Raw genomic sequence first — 16,809 nt, 5'->3', positions numbered from 1 at the left:
TGTACTATAGTTTACTATAGTACTAGTACTACAGTAAACTATGGTACACCATAGTACAATTCAATGTACCATAGTATGTCACGCACACATGCACAAAACACGCACGCAGTCTGTCATCCACGACTCAAAACAATCTTGCTCTTCCGACCACAAAACACAAGTTGACACGAACAGTAGATTAAGGACGTTTCTTACAAACAATCAATTATACATAACATAAATACACGCACAACACTATCTAACTATACAAATCTTTCTTTCGGCAATATCCACAACAACAACAAAGATCAACCAGCGTTAAAGCCTATAACAACAAAGAATAATTATTTAGAAACTTTCATACCTCTCACTTTCGCTCAGTTCATTATGACGTTATAGCTCCTGCACGTTTAGCTGTTAGGACGGGCTAAGGCTAATGTTACCGTGCTTGCGTATCCGAAATCGTTCATGAACCGGAGTCAACGAGGCCGTGGTGCGAAGCGACAGGAGTCATCAGTGACGTCAAGTCCTTGCCAGGCGAGGAGTGCCGTCGTCGAAAGTGGAGCAGGCAGACATCTCAGTAGTAGGTCAAGACCTCAGCATGGTGAAAACCAACAACCTGGAATGGTGAACGCAAGACTTAGTTCACGGTAACAGTAACATCGCCCACCCGTCCTTATAACTTAACAACCAAGTGCAGGATTAAATGGACATAATTCTCTACTCTCACTCTCATGCATCTCGAACACACATACCAACGGACTTATACATTTAATTCTGCTAAGTATGAAGTCCAACGAATAATACCAAATTCATTCTATAAACAAAACTGTCCACCACTCCCCTTTCAACCAAAACATATTCATTCAACAACATACCAAACCATTCCCCAAAACAAACTCACAAATTCATACCGTTCAAGTACAAAGTTACACACGCACGTGCACACTATACATTCCGCCATCTTGGATTGACCGGTTTTCAGAAGTCAATAAGCAAATCTAAACCTGAGAATAATTTAACTGTAACACACACAACATAATATTTAATGATTACATACCACATCCTGGTTGTATTGAAGTAGCCATACATATCCCCTGCCGTTGATAACAGGTTTCCGGCATCTGCTCTACGCAAACAGACCCTACGTTCAACGAAGAACGGATTCGCTTGGAACGCAAGCTATCTTCCCTCGGCTAAAGGCAAAGAACGAATGAATAAAAAGGAGTATCTACGAGCTCGAATTTAGCTCTGAGTTCACCTTACAAAATACAAGCAAAACACACGTGAAATACCTGAGCACGAGCTCCACGAGACACCTGCAGTTAACCAGCGTCTACCTATGACAGGCGAAATAGAGGAACACAGGCGCTCCAATACAATACCTTTAACACCACAGCATAAAAGTATGCTAATATTAAAGCCGCTTGTGACAAACCCCCCTACTCAAACCGAACTACGGTTCGTCACAAAAAATCCACACAATGCGGCTGTAATAGTCTGCTCCGACGTTGTCGCATCCCCGGATTGCTCTGATGCGGAACGTGAATGTCTGAAGCAACAGGGCCCAGCGCATCAAACTTCCGTTCGTCATCTATGTCTTCTGTAGAGGTTGAAGGGACTGGTGATCAGTCTGTAGCGATTCTCTCTCTCTGAGACTGTCAATGTGCCAACACGGTCGACAGCGATTCTCCGGAAAGGTTCATCTATGAGGGGCAACTTTCCAAGGTGAGCTTTGGGTAATCCTCCTTTGGGTAAAGCTCGACGGCCAACATCACAGGAATGAACATAACGCCTGATGTCGCCCTCCATCCCTGGCCAGTAGAACGAATGCCAGAGTCTATTCTTAGTTTTCTTTGTCTCAAGATGACCAGTCTTAGTAACATTGTGGTATCGTCTCAAAATACCCGAACGAAGAGTCTCGGGCACCACCACCTGACTGAAGGTCTTCTCCGTGGTTATGAAAAAGCGATGTAGGACGCCCTGCTTCCAAAGGAATTTCACCTTTCCTTTCTTCCCAGATGGTGTAGGGTTCCTCCCTTTTGCCAGCTCCCGCACCCTAGACAGAGTTGGGTCAAGCGTCTGTAGCTGGATCAACTTCTCTCTGGTAACACCTAGACCAGAGTCCTTCATCCGTAGTGTTTTAGGAGGTTCTTTTTCTCGCGTATTTTGGACTTGAGTAATGGCGGCTATCTTGACAGGTTGAGCTTTCGCCCGGTACACAGGAACTTCAAGGGTTTCTCCTCCAGGCTGAACGATCCGGTTTCCGATGAGTACGGGGTATGTTAGCTGGTCAGCCACAATAGCGACAACGTTCCCTGAGAAGAATGGGGACTCTAAATGTACGATCGTAGTAGGACAAGTCTTCTGAACGTTCCCTGCTGCGAAACGAATAGTTTGACTTCCCTGCTTGAGGTTACAGTCTTTTACCAGCGAGGAGTCAATAACCAGTCCGTCGGCGCCTGTGTCACGAAGAGCAGATACTTGTGATCCATTGATACTGACCGTGCATAAAGGAGTATACGACAGTTGGCTACATGGGTCACAAAGGGTAGGTAACTCTGATGTGGCAGCAGTGGTTCCTGGCATCGTTACAACTGTTCTCACGTTGGTGACGGTCCTCACGTTGAAGGACGATGCTGAATGCGGGCAATTCCTACGGATGTGTCCCTTTTTACCGCAACCGTAGCAACTTCCCTTGGGAAAAGGGCCGTTGGGGTGGACGGGACCAACTGGGGCAGAGTCTTCCTCAGGGTTTTCAATGTCCTTCGTGTTCTTCTCGACTCGACCAGTCGCAGTAACTGGGTTTTTCCTGGCTCTTTTTGATGCAGCAAACCTCTCAGCTAGTTCGGCGGCCTCAGTGACGTTCGCCGGTTCGCGCTGCCGGATGAAATCCGCGAGGTCTCCAGATACATGGTCCATCAGGTGTTCCATCAGTATGAGGTCTCGAATTCCAGCATAGGTCTCCTCTTTCTTCGCGGCTTTCACGCACACATGCACAAAACACGCACGCAGTCTGTCATCCACGACTCAAAACAATCTTGCTCTTCCGACCACAAAACACAAGTTGACACGAACAGTAGATTAAGGACGTTTCTTACAAACAATCAATTATACATAACATAAATACACGCACAACACTATCTAACTATACAAATCTTTCTTTCGGCAATATCCACAACAACAACAAAGATCAACCAGCGTTAAAGCCTATAACAACAAAGAATAATTATTTAGAAACTTTCATACCTCTCACTTTCGCTCAGTTCATTATGACGTTATAGCTCCTGCACGTTTAGCTGTTAGGACGGGCTAAGGCTAATGTTACCGTGCTTGCGTATCCGAAATCGTTCATGAACCGGAGTCAACGAGGCCGTGGTGCGAAGCGACAGGAGTCATCGGTGACGTCGAGTCCTTGCCAGGCGAGCAGTGCCGTCGTCGAAAGTGGAGCGGCAGACATCTCCTCAGTAGTAGGCCAGTTCAGAGTAGCCTCCGCATGGTGAAATACAACAACCTGGAATGGTGAACGCAAGACTAAGTTCACAGTAACAGTAACATCGAGCCCCCATTTGTCACGCACACATGCACAAAACACGCACGCAGTCTGTCATCCACGACTCAAAAATCAAACCTGACAAGACGGTACAAACAAACAGACGAACAGAGCAAAATCATAGGTGACGATGTAATAATAAAGATCCCGGACGAGCCCCCATTTGTCACGCACACATGCACAAAACACGCACGCAGTCTGTCATCCACGACTCAAAACAATCTTGCTCTTCCGACCACAAAACACAAGTTGACACGAACAGTAGATTAAGGACGTTTCTTACAAACAATCAATTATACATAACATAAATACACGCACAACACTATCTAACTATACAAATCTTTCTTTCGGCAATATCCACAACAACAACAAAGATCAACCAGCGTTAAAGCCTATAACAACAAAGAATAATTATTTAGAAACTTTCATACCTCTCACTTTCGCTCAGTTCATTATGACGTTATAGCTCCTGCACGTTTAGCTGTTAGGACGGGCTAAGGCTAATGTTACCGTGCTTGCGTATCCGAAATCGTTCATGAACCGGAGTCAACGAGGCCGTGGTGCGAAGCGACAGGAGTCATCAGTGACGTCAAGTCCTTGCCAGGCGAGGAGTGCCGTCGTCGAAAGTGGAGCAGGCAGACATCTCAGTAGTAGGTCAAGACCTCAGCATGGTGAAAACCAACAACCTGGAATGGTGAACGCAAGACTTAGTTCACGGTAACAGTAACATCGCCCACCCGTCCTTATAACTTAACAACCAAGTGCAGGATTAAATGGACATAATTCTCTACTCTCACTCTCATGCATCTCGAACACACATACCAACGGACTTATACATTTAATTCTGCTAAGTATGAAGTCCAACGAATAATACCAAATTCATTCTATAAACAAAACTGTCCACCACTCCCCTTTCAACCAAAACATATTCATTCAACAACATACCAAACCATTCCCCAAAACAAACTCACAAATTCATACCGTTCAAGTACAAAGTTACACACGCACGTGCACACTATACATTCCGCCATCTTGGATTGACCGGTTTTCAGAAGTCAATAAGCAAATCTAAACCTGAGAATAATTTAACTGTAACACACACAACATAATATTTAATGATTACATACCACATCCTGGTTGTATTGAAGTAGCCATACATATCCCCTGCCGTTGATAACAGGTTTCCGGCATCTGCTCTACGCAAACAGACCCTACGTTCAACGAAGAACGGATTCGCTTGGAACGCAAGCTATCTTCCCTCGGCTAAAGGCAAAGAACGAATGAATAAAAAGGAGTATCTACGAGCTCGAATTTAGCTCTGAGTTCACCTTACAAAATACAAGCAAAACACACGTGAAATACCTGAGCACGAGCTCCACGAGACACCTGCAGTTAACCAGCGTCTACCTATGACAGGCGAAATAGAGGAACACAGGCGCTCCAATACAATACCTTTAACACCACAGCATAAAAGTATGCTAATATTAAAGCCGCTTGTGACATAGTACTTGTACTATAGTAAACTATAGTATACTATAGTACAATTCAATGTACCATAGTACTTGTACCATAGTAAACTATAGTATACTATAGTACAAGTACTATGGTATACTATAGTACATAGTGTGGTACTTTTTGACTCACATGCGAAGCAAAAGTGAGTCTATGTACTCACCCGAGTCGTCCGTCCGTCCGTCCGTCCGTCCGTCCGTCCGTCCGTCCGGACGTCCGGACGTCCGGAAAACTTTAACGTTGGATATTTCTTGGACACTATTCAGTCTATCAGTACCAAATTTGGCAAGATGGTGTATGATGACAAGGCCCCAAAAAACATACATAGCATCTTGACCTTGCTTCAAGGTCAAGGTCGCAGGGGCCATAAATGTTGCCTAAAAAACAGCTATTTTTCACATTTTTCCCATTTTCTCTGAAGTTTTTGAGATTGAATACCTCACCTATATATGATATATAGGGCAAAGTAAGCCCCATCTTTTGATACCAGTTTGGTTTACCTTGCTTCAAGGTCAAGGTCACAGGAGCTCTTCAAAGTTGGATTGTATACATATTTTGAAGTGACCTTGACCCTGAACTATGGAAGATAACTGTTTCAAACTTAAAAATTATGTGGGGCACATGTTATGCTTTCATCATGAGACACATTTGGTCACATATGATCAAGGTCAAGGTCACTTTGACCCTTATGAAATGTGACCAAAATAAGGTAATGAACCACTAAAAGTGACCATATCTCATGGTAGAAAGAGCCAATAAGCACCATTGTACTTCCTATGTCTTAAATTAACAGCTTTGTGTTGCATGACCTTGGATGACCTTGACCTTGGGTCACATGTATTTTGGTAGGAAAAATGTGTAAAGCATGTGAGTCGTATGGGCTTTGCCCTTCTTGTTTACTTGGGTAAGCACACGCAAACATACTCTGATTAAATAGAACTTAGTTTAGCAAGACATACTAAGAACACTAAACATTTGAATTCATACAAAAATTGAGAACTAAATTAAATACTGGACAAGCGATTTAAATAAGCTTAAAGCCATATGTACTCGATGACTATACACGCTAATTGCTTTACCCACAGCTGGAGACATGCTAAATTAAGTTCCCTGCAAGATATTGTGGTCTAGGACCCCTTAAATGTTGAGATATTTGAATTTTTATTTTGATCTAGATCGTCCTATTTATAGATTTGCCAACAGAGGTAGCGTTGACGCAAGGGAAATAACTCCGCGTCTTTGTTGACATCCTCACTTTTTCAGAGGCTAGAACAAGCTGTAATGCATGTATATGGTCCGCGCATGGCGACATATCGTCATTACATGGTCTTATGGTGCGTTTGACATCGATTATGGGCAAACTACACTTTGTAAACACGGGAGCGCGTACATATGCCTTTAAGGTCTACACCAACTGCAATGGGCTAATTCAAATACAAAAGTTTAGTTAACTATAAAAGGCAGTGCATAAAACTCCATAATCCTAAGAGGGTCAAACAAATAAGAAACATAAGACTAGATAGTGTCTGTAAAAGAAGCCGACATTTACCCTTTTCTCCAACATTTGTTCCAAAACACACCTCCGAATGATTGTCGATGACTCGAAAGCTTTCCTATCTTGTGATTGCCTTGAACCTAGCTACAACTGCTTTGTGTTTAATAACTATCATCATGTATTGAATCCCGTGCTCTTTCTTCGGCGGAGGTGGGAGGGGGGGGGGTTAGATATTTTGCTGGTAGTATTTTTTTCGACCGAGTTATCTATATTCGTTGGGCAGTTTTCTTTGTCGGACAGATTTTTCACACAAATGACCAGGAAACCAGATTACGTAAGCCGTGTCAGCTGTACCCTTTGTAAAAGTCAACGTAGCTCGAGAACGGCATTGAAGTATTGGTGTTCTTTACCTTGCCCAAGAAGCAGCGCATATGAGAATACGTCACACACTCGAGTCAAGGACGTCGTAAAATGGCCCTCGGTCAAGTTTTCACCGAGAACCATTTTATGATGTCCTTAACAATTATGTGTTAGTCGGCTTAGAATATGCGCGCAGGTTTCAAAGTTTTGATCCATTCGATTATCTCAACAGACATCCTTTGATTGTAAAGTTGAATGCGGGCACATGATGGTTGAAAATACTTAACTTGAAAATTTCCCGCTGTAGTAGATTTTTATGGTGGTTGTCACACAGGCAGCGACGGCTTTACTGGTCGGACCCAGTTGTGCGTTACCTCGCTTTTGCCTTTAATGACTGACTGACTGGCTGACTTTGGGGATTAACGTCCTCTGAGGTAACTAGGATCTATTTGGGAACATTTACCGTGATACTGTAAAAGGAGCAAGAAAAAAAAAAGATTTTTAAAAAATAGGGGATGAGGGGGGGGGGGGTAGATGGGGGGAGGGATGAGACCATGGAACTAGTTTTTAGAAGTTATGCAATCAAACATTTCAATCAATCAATGAGTCTTATATCGCGCATATTCCGTGGGTACAGTTCTAGGCGCTCTGCAGTGATGCCGTGTGAGATGAAATTTTATACGGCCAGTAGATTGCAGCCATTTCGGCGCATATTTACCTTTCACGGCCTATTATTCCAAGTCACACGGGTATAGGTAGACAATTATTAACTGTGCCTAAGCAATTTTGCCAGGAAAGACCCTTTTGTCAATCGTGGGATATTTAACGTGCACACCCAATGTAGTGTACACATTTAAACATTGTAGGCTCAGACCACTTCGCCGTATTTAATTTTAGACACCGTAGGTTATTAGACGCGAAAGTGCAATACTTAATGATCCGCTCAAAGCACTGTTGAAGCAACAATTTGTCTTTTGGTCGCAGATAAGGACATACTCTATCAAAACATGTGAATATACGTCTCAAGCATGACTAAACGCCCCGAAGGGCTCCGTCTAGTAACTCTATTTGTGATATCGTTTTTTAAATTTCAGCAATTTGCAATGAGGTCACCCATCATAAAATAAGGTTATTAATTATTTCCATACGCCATCTAAGTGAAACGGAGGCATTTTGTATCGCTGATTTTATTTACAAACTGCTCTTGCAGCGGATCATTTGATCGGAACTAAATAAGTAAAGTGAAAATAGTTAAATAAATATAGAGATGGATAAATCAGAAAACAAGATTGCAAAACATAAACACGTTCATAAAACATGTTAGTTTCCACTATTGCCGTAAACAAGTTCTCTGCAAAAACATTGAAAGTCAAATACTGTTTTCGCCTCTGTTTCTTCTTGTTGATTTTTTACATTAATTTTAGTCAAGTCTTGTAGATTTTATCTTTGAAATATTTGCTTTGTGTTTCGTAACAGAATTAACTATGGTATTGTGTTGCTTAGTACTTGATGCATGAATTGGCGTCTCGCAGAATTAAACGCCGCTGAGGAAGGCCTGGCAACAGGTCGAAAAGTTGGGCTGCCACTTGAAATTCTTTGTTGGGCTTTTCTTTTCCTTGATTTTGTTGACATCTCTCTCTCTCTCTCTTTCTCTGTGTATGTGTGTGTGTGTCTCTCTCTCTCTCTCTCTCTCTCTCTCTCTCTCTTTCTCTCTCTCTTTCTCTCTCTCTCCCCCTTTCTCTCTCTCCCCCCTCTCTCTCTCTCTTTCTCTCTCTCTCCCCCTCTCTCTCTCTATTTTCTCTCTTTCTCTCTCTCTCTCTCAGTCTCCCTCTCTCTCTCTCTCTCTCTCTCTCTCTCTCTCTTTCCCTGCCTCACAAACACAAATACACACGCACTAACACACACAAAGCAGCAGGCTGGGATGCGGCAAATTTGGTAAGGCAGACTGGGATACGGCAAGTTGGGAGAGGCAGGATGGGATGCCGCCAACGCATCTAGCAGTGCAAATTCTACAGGGGGGGGGGGGGGGGGGGGGCGTTCTTTTAAATCAAGTTTTGCCCAGTTTTGATTTTGCCGGTTTTGGTAATCCTACATTCCTCCGTGCGACAGCGGACTAAATGCGCATTTAAAACTATTTAGATGTTTTGCTTAAATTTTGACTTGGAGCGAAATAAATTAAAACATCTTGTTCGTTGTGCTTTTGTTTTAAATTAAAGCGTATTCCATTTCTAAATTAAATATCACTTGCCTGTTAACTCTTTATTGTTGTTGCAATAGTTGTATATACTTGGAAGAAAAAAAAGGCATACAACGAGACAGTTATGGTAGCCTGATTTAGACCACCCAGATACGGTATTTGCAAAATATTTATCTCTTTTATATTATTTTTCAAAATTGTTGTTTATGAAATCGAAAAATCACATCGAAAAATGTCACTATTCGATGTTCCCTCACTTAATCTGGGTGTGAAGGGCTTTCTTGAAGCAGACACCGGCGCTTGCTAAACGATTGCCGCTTAAGCGGAGGGGAGTCAATTGACACCTACCGGCGAAAACACATAATAGGCCACAGTTTCTCTATTTTTCACATAACGTTTCACTCTTAAAGTTTTTAACAAAAGGTGGTCCTTAGTTTTAACATCTTTTTTGAAATAATATATGAATTAAAGATTATGCTTTTAATGGACACATTTTTCACACACATGACCAGGAAACCGGATTACGTAAGCCGTGTCAGCTGCAACCTTTGTAAAAGTCAACGTAACTCGAGAACGGCATTGAAGTACTTTCGGTGTTCTTTACATTGTCCAAGAAGCAAGGCACATGAGTATACTTGACACACTCGGGTTGTGCTTGGTTTGGCCATAAACACTATCTAGTCAAGGACGTCGTAAAATGGCCCTCGGTCAAGTTTTCACCGAGAACCATTTTATGATGTCCTTGACTATTATGTGTTAGTCGGCTTAGAATATGCGCGCAGGTTTGAAAGTTTTGAACCATTCGATTATCTCAACAGACATCCTTTGATGTAGTGGAGTAGTGGTAGGTGTCACGAAATGGGATATAAGTCTGTGATAAAGGTGATGTTTATTATTATGAAAATGTTCGTGCCACCCACGCGCTTTTTCACGCTAGAAGCCAACAAAAAAGTTTATTTCATGTTGATTAATCACATTACTTATGAAAGTCTTATGTTTTCTCGTGCGCACGTGTGCGTGTGTGTGTGTGGGAAAATATTAAACAGCTGTGCTTTCATGTTACCATTCAATCAATCAATCAATCAATCAATCAATATGAAGCTTATACAGCGCGTATTCTGTGGGTACAGTTCTAAGCGCTTGTCGAAGAGTTGTCAACACAGGACTGACAAAGAAACTAACATCTACAGACGGACACGAACCCTATCACACACTAGCAAACCCTGGTACACATACAAAAAACAACTGTTTAACAACTTAGAGAGTGCTTTGATCATAATTAAGCTTTAAGCCCGCGTGAGAAACAGACGATACTTCTGCACGTATGGTTTGATATCTGCCGGGAACATTTTTTATGACTTGTATAATTTGACTGATTAGGCAAAGGGATTACACGAAACCGACTCAAGCCTTGTTGAATGTCAAAAAATTCAAGCATGCCGAAGTGTCTGTACGGGCCTGAGGAAAAGCACCTTCGGTAACCGTTTCATGTCCAATCCTAAAACGTGTATGGGAATACTTTAAGCATAACATTCGGGTGGGTTTTTTCCGAATAGAAAATATATAATACATCCATGCGATTTTATGGAATAACTCTGTTAAGTGTTTTTGTTATTGTTGCCAGAACAGCATGATCATATTCTGTAAGATAAAATCGGTTATTGTCAGTTTGTTTGTTTCCTTTTGTACACAGCGAAAACAAAATCGAATAGAAATTATACATCCATGCATTTTTCATGGAATAACTCCCTGAAGTGTTGTTGTTGTTGTTGTTGTTGTTGTTGTTGTTGTTGTTGTTGTTGTTGTTGTTGTTGTTGTTGTTGTTGTTGTTGTTGTTGTTGCGAGAACAGCATGATAATATTCTGTGAGAAAAAATCGGTTTTTGTTAGTTTGTTTTATTTTGTACAATAAAGATATTAAACATTTTTCGCCAAGATTTCACGGTCTCGCCTAGGTGACAATGGCCACAAGCATAAACGTTGTTTTGACCACGAGTTGAATGTATGTAATTTCTATTTGTGTCCCCAGAATAAGATTCTATTTGGGACATGAGATGGTTGTACGCTAAGAAAAAGCTGGGTGTGTGGGGGTGGGGCCGGGAGGATGACGGGAGTGGGGCTGTACAAGTTAAAAGTTGCGTTGATAAAAGTTATAAGCGTTTGGTATTGGGCGTTGAGAATCATCCAATACAATTGACACTGGACATTTGAAGACGCAACAGTGGTCGGCACGGGGAGCATCATAAACACCGCCCAATTGGATTGCATGACTTGACCGTCCTGCAGTGATGTCGTTCTCGTCGGCTATTGGTCAGTGGATTTTGAGAGCGCACGTGCCGGACAATTAAGGTGTTCATATGATTGGTTAATACACTGACACGGTTCTCACCCCTTTGAGAGGTCGTGGCCTACATAAAGTTAGTTCGTTTCGCAAATTAGCAAAAGTCCTCAAAAAAGTCGATAGTCACAGAGACTCTGTGTTCATAACAACCCAAAAACCAGAAGAAAAAGACCTGAGAGGCTACCTGGAGCTCTGCCTCACCTCTATGGTGACTGCTAGGCAGAAGCAGAGCCCCGAGGCTCTCATCAACTTATTAACGGATACCTACTGTTTTGTGACAAAAAATAAAGTGTCCGTCCCTAAACCAGACACCTACCTCATGGCCCTCAGCGCTCTCACGGGGAGCAGAGATCTGTCGTCTGAGGAAATTCTCACAATTAAAAAATCACTGTAAGTCCCTTGTAATTCTGGACTCCCTAAATGGGGGGCAAAATAAAATAAAGCCAGCATAAATATATGATCGTCATTTGTCAACGGTATTAACTTAAACAAAGGGGACACACAGCTCGCAGGGAGGGAAGGGCATTGCCCCACCTCGCGGGCGTGTGCGTGTTTTTTTTTTTTTTTTTTTTTTCCTGATGGTTTTAAACTCCTGTTTTCGGATTACACAATAAACATAAAAACATGATTATATAAACGAGAGGATAGCTGTTTCCTCTCTCAGTTAATACTGCTAATGTGACGTCGCCTCCCCTGCGACTATTGTAGTGGCGGGGAGGTCGACGGACAACGCAGATAGATCTTTTTATCCTATTTTAAAATTAACAAATGCCGCATAGCAACTCATGCGTGCGTCAATGAAATGATGTATCCAAATGTTACTACCCTATAGAAGATCAGTATTACGTTTTGCGCATGTTCTTTATATTTTTCTCACAATGTTGTCACTTTTAAACCTTCTAACAGGTGGTCCTGAGTTTTATCTTTTTTTCATTTTACACAGGAGAATGTTGGTCGGATAAATGTTGTGCATCATTTTCCAGTGTAAAACTCTTAACGAAACTAAAATTGAATTAAAAATCCATGTTTTTAATGGTCCTTCCCCTAGGAAGTCAACGCATATAAAGGAAAAGTTATCCCCGAGTATATTTCTCATTGCCCCACCCCCCTCCCTTATTCATGGAGAGCGGGGCCGGGGTCCTATCACGGTCGGGATTGCTTGGTCTTGCCCTTTTCTTTCCCTCCTTTTCTTCTTTTAGCGTATCATCAACTCATGTCCCTAAAAGGAAAATGTCCTGTGAGGACGTAAAGGACCCCCCCTTTTTTTTTTTTTTTTACAAATTAGCAATTGTCCGGTCAGACATCATATGGTGCGGGTGTTAAATCTGTCAGTTTGCAAGAGAGATAATTCGAGTTTGTGAGACTTGTTGCATACAGTGGTAAATACCTGATTTTGATGACTTTGGTGATCTTTCTCAGACGGGAGGAATAGCAGAAAGGCAAGAAAATAAAAGTGAGTGATTTTGATTCTATTGATTGTGCCTATGATTAGGTTAGATTGAATAGATTAGATTGTGCAAGCAGGATTCCACCATGGAATACATTTAATTTATATGAGGGTTAACGTTGTCTGCACCATCTCAGAAAAAACTATCATATTTTTGACCTAAATCTGTGGATCTAAAAACATCATAATGTAGTATATAACAGCCTAAAGCATGTCACATTTATAGAACAAACAAACAAAATAATAATTTCGCTAGTATCGTGTACACTACATTGGGGTGTGCACGTTAAAGATCCCACGATTGACAAAAGGGTCTTTCCTGGCAAAATTGTATAGGCATATATAAAAATGTCCACCAAAATACCCGTGTGACTTGGAATAATAGGCCGTGAAAAGTAGGATATGCGCCGAAATGGCTGCGATCTGCTGGCCGATGTGAATGCGTGATGTATTGTGTAAAAAAACAAATCCATCTCACACGGAATAAATAAATCCCTGCGCCTTGAATATGTGCGCGATATAAATTGCATGCATAAAATAAAAAATGAAAAAGATAAAAAAAATGATAAATAAATCCCTGCGCTTAGAACTGTACCCACGGAATACGCGCGATATAAGCCTCATATTGATTGATTGATTGATAGTATTTTGCGTGTGATATTTTCCGAGTGTGATAAAACAAGTTAGAATGACAAAAAAAAGGAAAGACTTAGTTAGGGTTAGGGTGGGTGGCCGAGTGGTAACGCACTTGCGCTCGGAAGCGAGAGGTTGCGAGTTCGACCCTGGGAACGTAGAAGAAGAAGAAGAAGAAGAAGACCCTGGGTCAGGGCGTTAGCAATTTTCTCCCCCCTTTCCTAACCTAGGTGGTGGGTTCAAGTGCTAGTCTTTCGGATGAGACGAAAAACCGAGGTCCCTTCGTGTACACTACATTGGGGTGTGCACGTTAAAGATCCCACGATTGACAAAAGGGTCTTTCCTGGCAAAATTGTATAGACATATATAACAAGAGGCGAAGCCTTCAAGGCTCCCGTAAGAAATCAACAAACAGTAACATAACACAAACTCACTCACTCCGTCACACATACACACACACACACACACACACACACACACAGAACTGTGCAAGAAAGCGAGACACTGGATCTGCCAACTAGTCTCGGCCCGCTCACAATAACAATGACCGAGACTTTCAGTAATTTCTTTGGTGACGTCTAACCCTCTTACGTCATAATGTGACGTCTTCAAATGTTAAAGTTTCTATCACACACGTCAAACACTTTTGACCGAGACGTAATCTTCTTATGCGAGCTTTATCCATAGACTCGGAAATGTTAAAGTTTCTATCACATACACACACACACACACGCACAGACAGGCAAAGGTTAGCACCGCATAGGCTACACTTACGTGAGCCAAAAATGTCCACCAAAACACCCGTGTGACTTGAAATAATAGGCCGTGAAAAGTAGGATATGCGCCGAAATGGCTGCGATCTGCTGGCCGATGTGAATGCGTGATGTATTGTGTAAAAAAAAAAATTCCATCTCACACGGCATAAATAAATCCCTGTGCCTTGAATATGTGCGCGATATAAATTGCATAAAAAATGTTTAAAAAAAATAATTATCCTACATACGTGAGAGAGACGCCCGTGAGATAATAATCGTTCAAATCACACGTGTGTATATCATGTAAATGAGGTCATGTCAAGCAAGTCTGGCAGGGACCTGTTTTTCCACTGCTTATGATGCCAAAGTCACCGAGACAAACGTCATTATAGAAACAAAAATTGCGCTCGCTAATTACCCTCGATCAATCTTTAGAACTAACACGTTTCTTTGCTTTGACGTAATAGATTGCACGAGGCTTTAGAAGAGATCGAGGTTCCAAAACAAGCGTCTTCAATTTAGCTGCCTCGACTGCAGGACATTTTCAGTAAAATACATGATAGTACAGTATGTAGGATAAACAGAATACTACATGGCTTGCTGTTTCGTACCAGATTTACACTCGTTGCTTTTTCAAATAGTGAACAGCTCGCTTTCGCTCGCAGTTCAATATTTTAAAAAACAACTCGTGTAAATCTGGTACGACACAGCAAGCCATGTAGTATTCTCTATATCTCCCTGCGCTTAGAACTGTACCCACGGAATACGCGCGATATAATCCTCATATTGATTGATTGATTGAAAGACTTAGTTATCGTACAGTAACAACATGTCATTTAATTACTTGCTTTTGGGATAGTTTCGGAGCAGTTTTGAAAAAATTATTGCATGCGTTCAGTCTCGTTTTCACGTCCAAATCGTCAGAAAACTTTCCAAAATGTAAGACAAATTCTGCAGAGCAGTCAGCTGCTCTTCACACAACTTTTCTGTCGGTGTCTGTGTGTCTGTTTATCTTTCTCTCTGTGTCTCTGTTTCTCTGTCTCTCTCTTTCTCTGGCTCTCTCTCTCTCTTTGTCTGTCTGTCTGTTTGTTTCTTTTTTGTCTCTCTTTCTGTCTGTCTGTCTGTCTGTCTGTCTGTCTGTCTGTCTGTCTGTCTGTCTGTCTGTCTGTCTGTCTGTAAAGCTGTCATAACTGTTCCTTTTATTTCTATCTCTTTCCTTGTTTTTGATTAGAATTTTGACTGTCTGCGGGATGAAAAAAAGAGCATTTTAGCATTTCTTATTCTGTTAGTGTTAAGATAAAGATCAATTCAATTCAATTTAATTCAATTCAATTCAATACAATTCTCTCTCCCTCATTCTCATTCTCATAAATCAGACTCAGTGTTTGTGTTATACTGCCTTGCTCTGCTGAGTGTGTGTGTCATACCGCTTTGCTCTGCTGAGTGTGTGTGTTTGTGTTAATTACGTGTCCGTCTGTCACTCAAGGGTAAACCGGTACGGTTAGCCTAGTGGTAAGGCGTCCGCCCCGTGATCGGGAGGTCGTGGGTTCGAACCTCGGCCGGTGTCACGATTTCATCTTTCGCCTGTGTACATATTTCCCCCTCGATATTTACTCGAGACTGAAATGTTGTTTCCTGGTAAAATTAAGAAGGGAAATTATTTATGGACGAAAAGCATGTCAGTTTCTTGCATGTGAAGAAAATTGGTTGTGAAATTAAATAGATTTCACTCCCAAAATCGAATTCTTCGAAAACGTGTACCGAGTGGTTACGTCCCTTGAGTAAGAAGGGAAACCTTTTAGGATGAATCAAATTTCTAAGTTAAATAAAATAATTGGTTGGACAAATTTGGCCCCATGAATGTAAGGTACACAAGGTCGCTCATCAGTACTATCGAAGGGTGTTTTTTTTTGTTCAGTGTAGAGTTTATACTAGATCAACGAGGCCGAAAATCGAAATATCAACACGGCGAAAGATGAAAACGTCACACCGGGTCATACCTAAGACTTTAAAATTGGCAATCTAGTGGCTGATCCACATCCCATTTTGGTGTAATCCCATTTTGCCGCCGTCCCATTTTTTGCCCCATCCCATTTTCGCGACATTTCACAAGCCAAGCGTCATTTTATAAAATTTATAATTTTGGATGATTAATGAGATGAGGATGATTATAACAAGAAATTCCTCCGAGGTAGGAAAAACACCCCCGTCCTTACCATTCTCACTGCCACCAACTGAGAAGGCACTGCTAACAAGTGTGGTTAAAATAAGTTGATTGAGTGGACAAAGAGACAGGCGGAGAAAAAGACAAATCAATATAACTCTTTCTGTAACACCTACTGACCGCATACAGAAAACAAAAGATCCCGAAAAAAAAAATCGGTTTGCGCTGCGCGCTGAGAGCAGGTATTGAAATATCTCATCGACCAGATTTTGTCCGGGGTGTATCTGCCGCTTCGCCGGGTAGCAAGTAGAGCCGAATACCCGGCTTGAGTGGCGCACTGTACGCCGGCTTCGAACCATGGACCCGTCAAGCTT

General features: G+C 41.8%; 4 protein-coding genes and 1 long non-coding RNA gene across 5 annotated transcripts in view; 1 reads left to right on the top strand and 4 right to left on the bottom strand.

Moving 5' to 3' along the window:
- Window positions 1-16,809, bottom strand: part of LOC138982996 (eukaryotic translation initiation factor 2-alpha kinase 3-like) — a 387,290-nt gene that overhangs the window by 297,276 nt on the left and 73,205 nt on the right. The window lies entirely within an intron of this gene.
- Window positions 1-16,809, bottom strand: part of LOC138982991 (uncharacterized) — a 135,257-nt gene that overhangs the window by 99,561 nt on the left and 18,887 nt on the right. The gene's annotated exons all lie outside the window — the stretch shown is intronic.
- Window positions 1-16,809, top strand: part of LOC138982989 (uncharacterized) — a 110,406-nt gene that overhangs the window by 77,404 nt on the left and 16,193 nt on the right. The gene's annotated exons all lie outside the window — the stretch shown is intronic.
- LOC138982983 (uncharacterized) lies at window positions 174-2,959 on the bottom strand. Its single transcript, XM_070356374.1, has 2 exons — window positions 1,040-2,959; window positions 174-598 (listed from the first exon to the last, which is right to left on the bottom strand). The coding sequence occupies exon 1, from the start codon at window positions 2,911-2,913 to the stop codon at window positions 1,570-1,572; it is 1,344 nt and encodes a 447-aa protein (XP_070212475.1). The 5' UTR covers window positions 2,914-2,959; the 3' UTR covers window positions 174-598; window positions 1,040-1,569.
- Window positions 3,059-5,028, bottom strand: LOC138982984 (uncharacterized). The gene is made up of 2 exons (XR_011461024.1): window positions 4,219-5,028; window positions 3,059-3,493 (listed from the first exon to the last, which is right to left on the bottom strand). It is a non-coding gene; the product is annotated as an uncharacterized lncRNA (long non-coding RNA).

This window comes from Littorina saxatilis, linkage group LG12 (genome assembly GCF_037325665.1).
Source record: "Littorina saxatilis isolate snail1 linkage group LG12, US_GU_Lsax_2.0, whole genome shotgun sequence".
NCBI classification, from domain to species: domain Eukaryota; kingdom Metazoa; phylum Mollusca; class Gastropoda; order Littorinimorpha; family Littorinidae; genus Littorina; species Littorina saxatilis.
The sequence above is the reverse complement of the archived record's forward strand: the minus strand, read 5'-3'. Positions and strand labels throughout refer to the sequence as shown.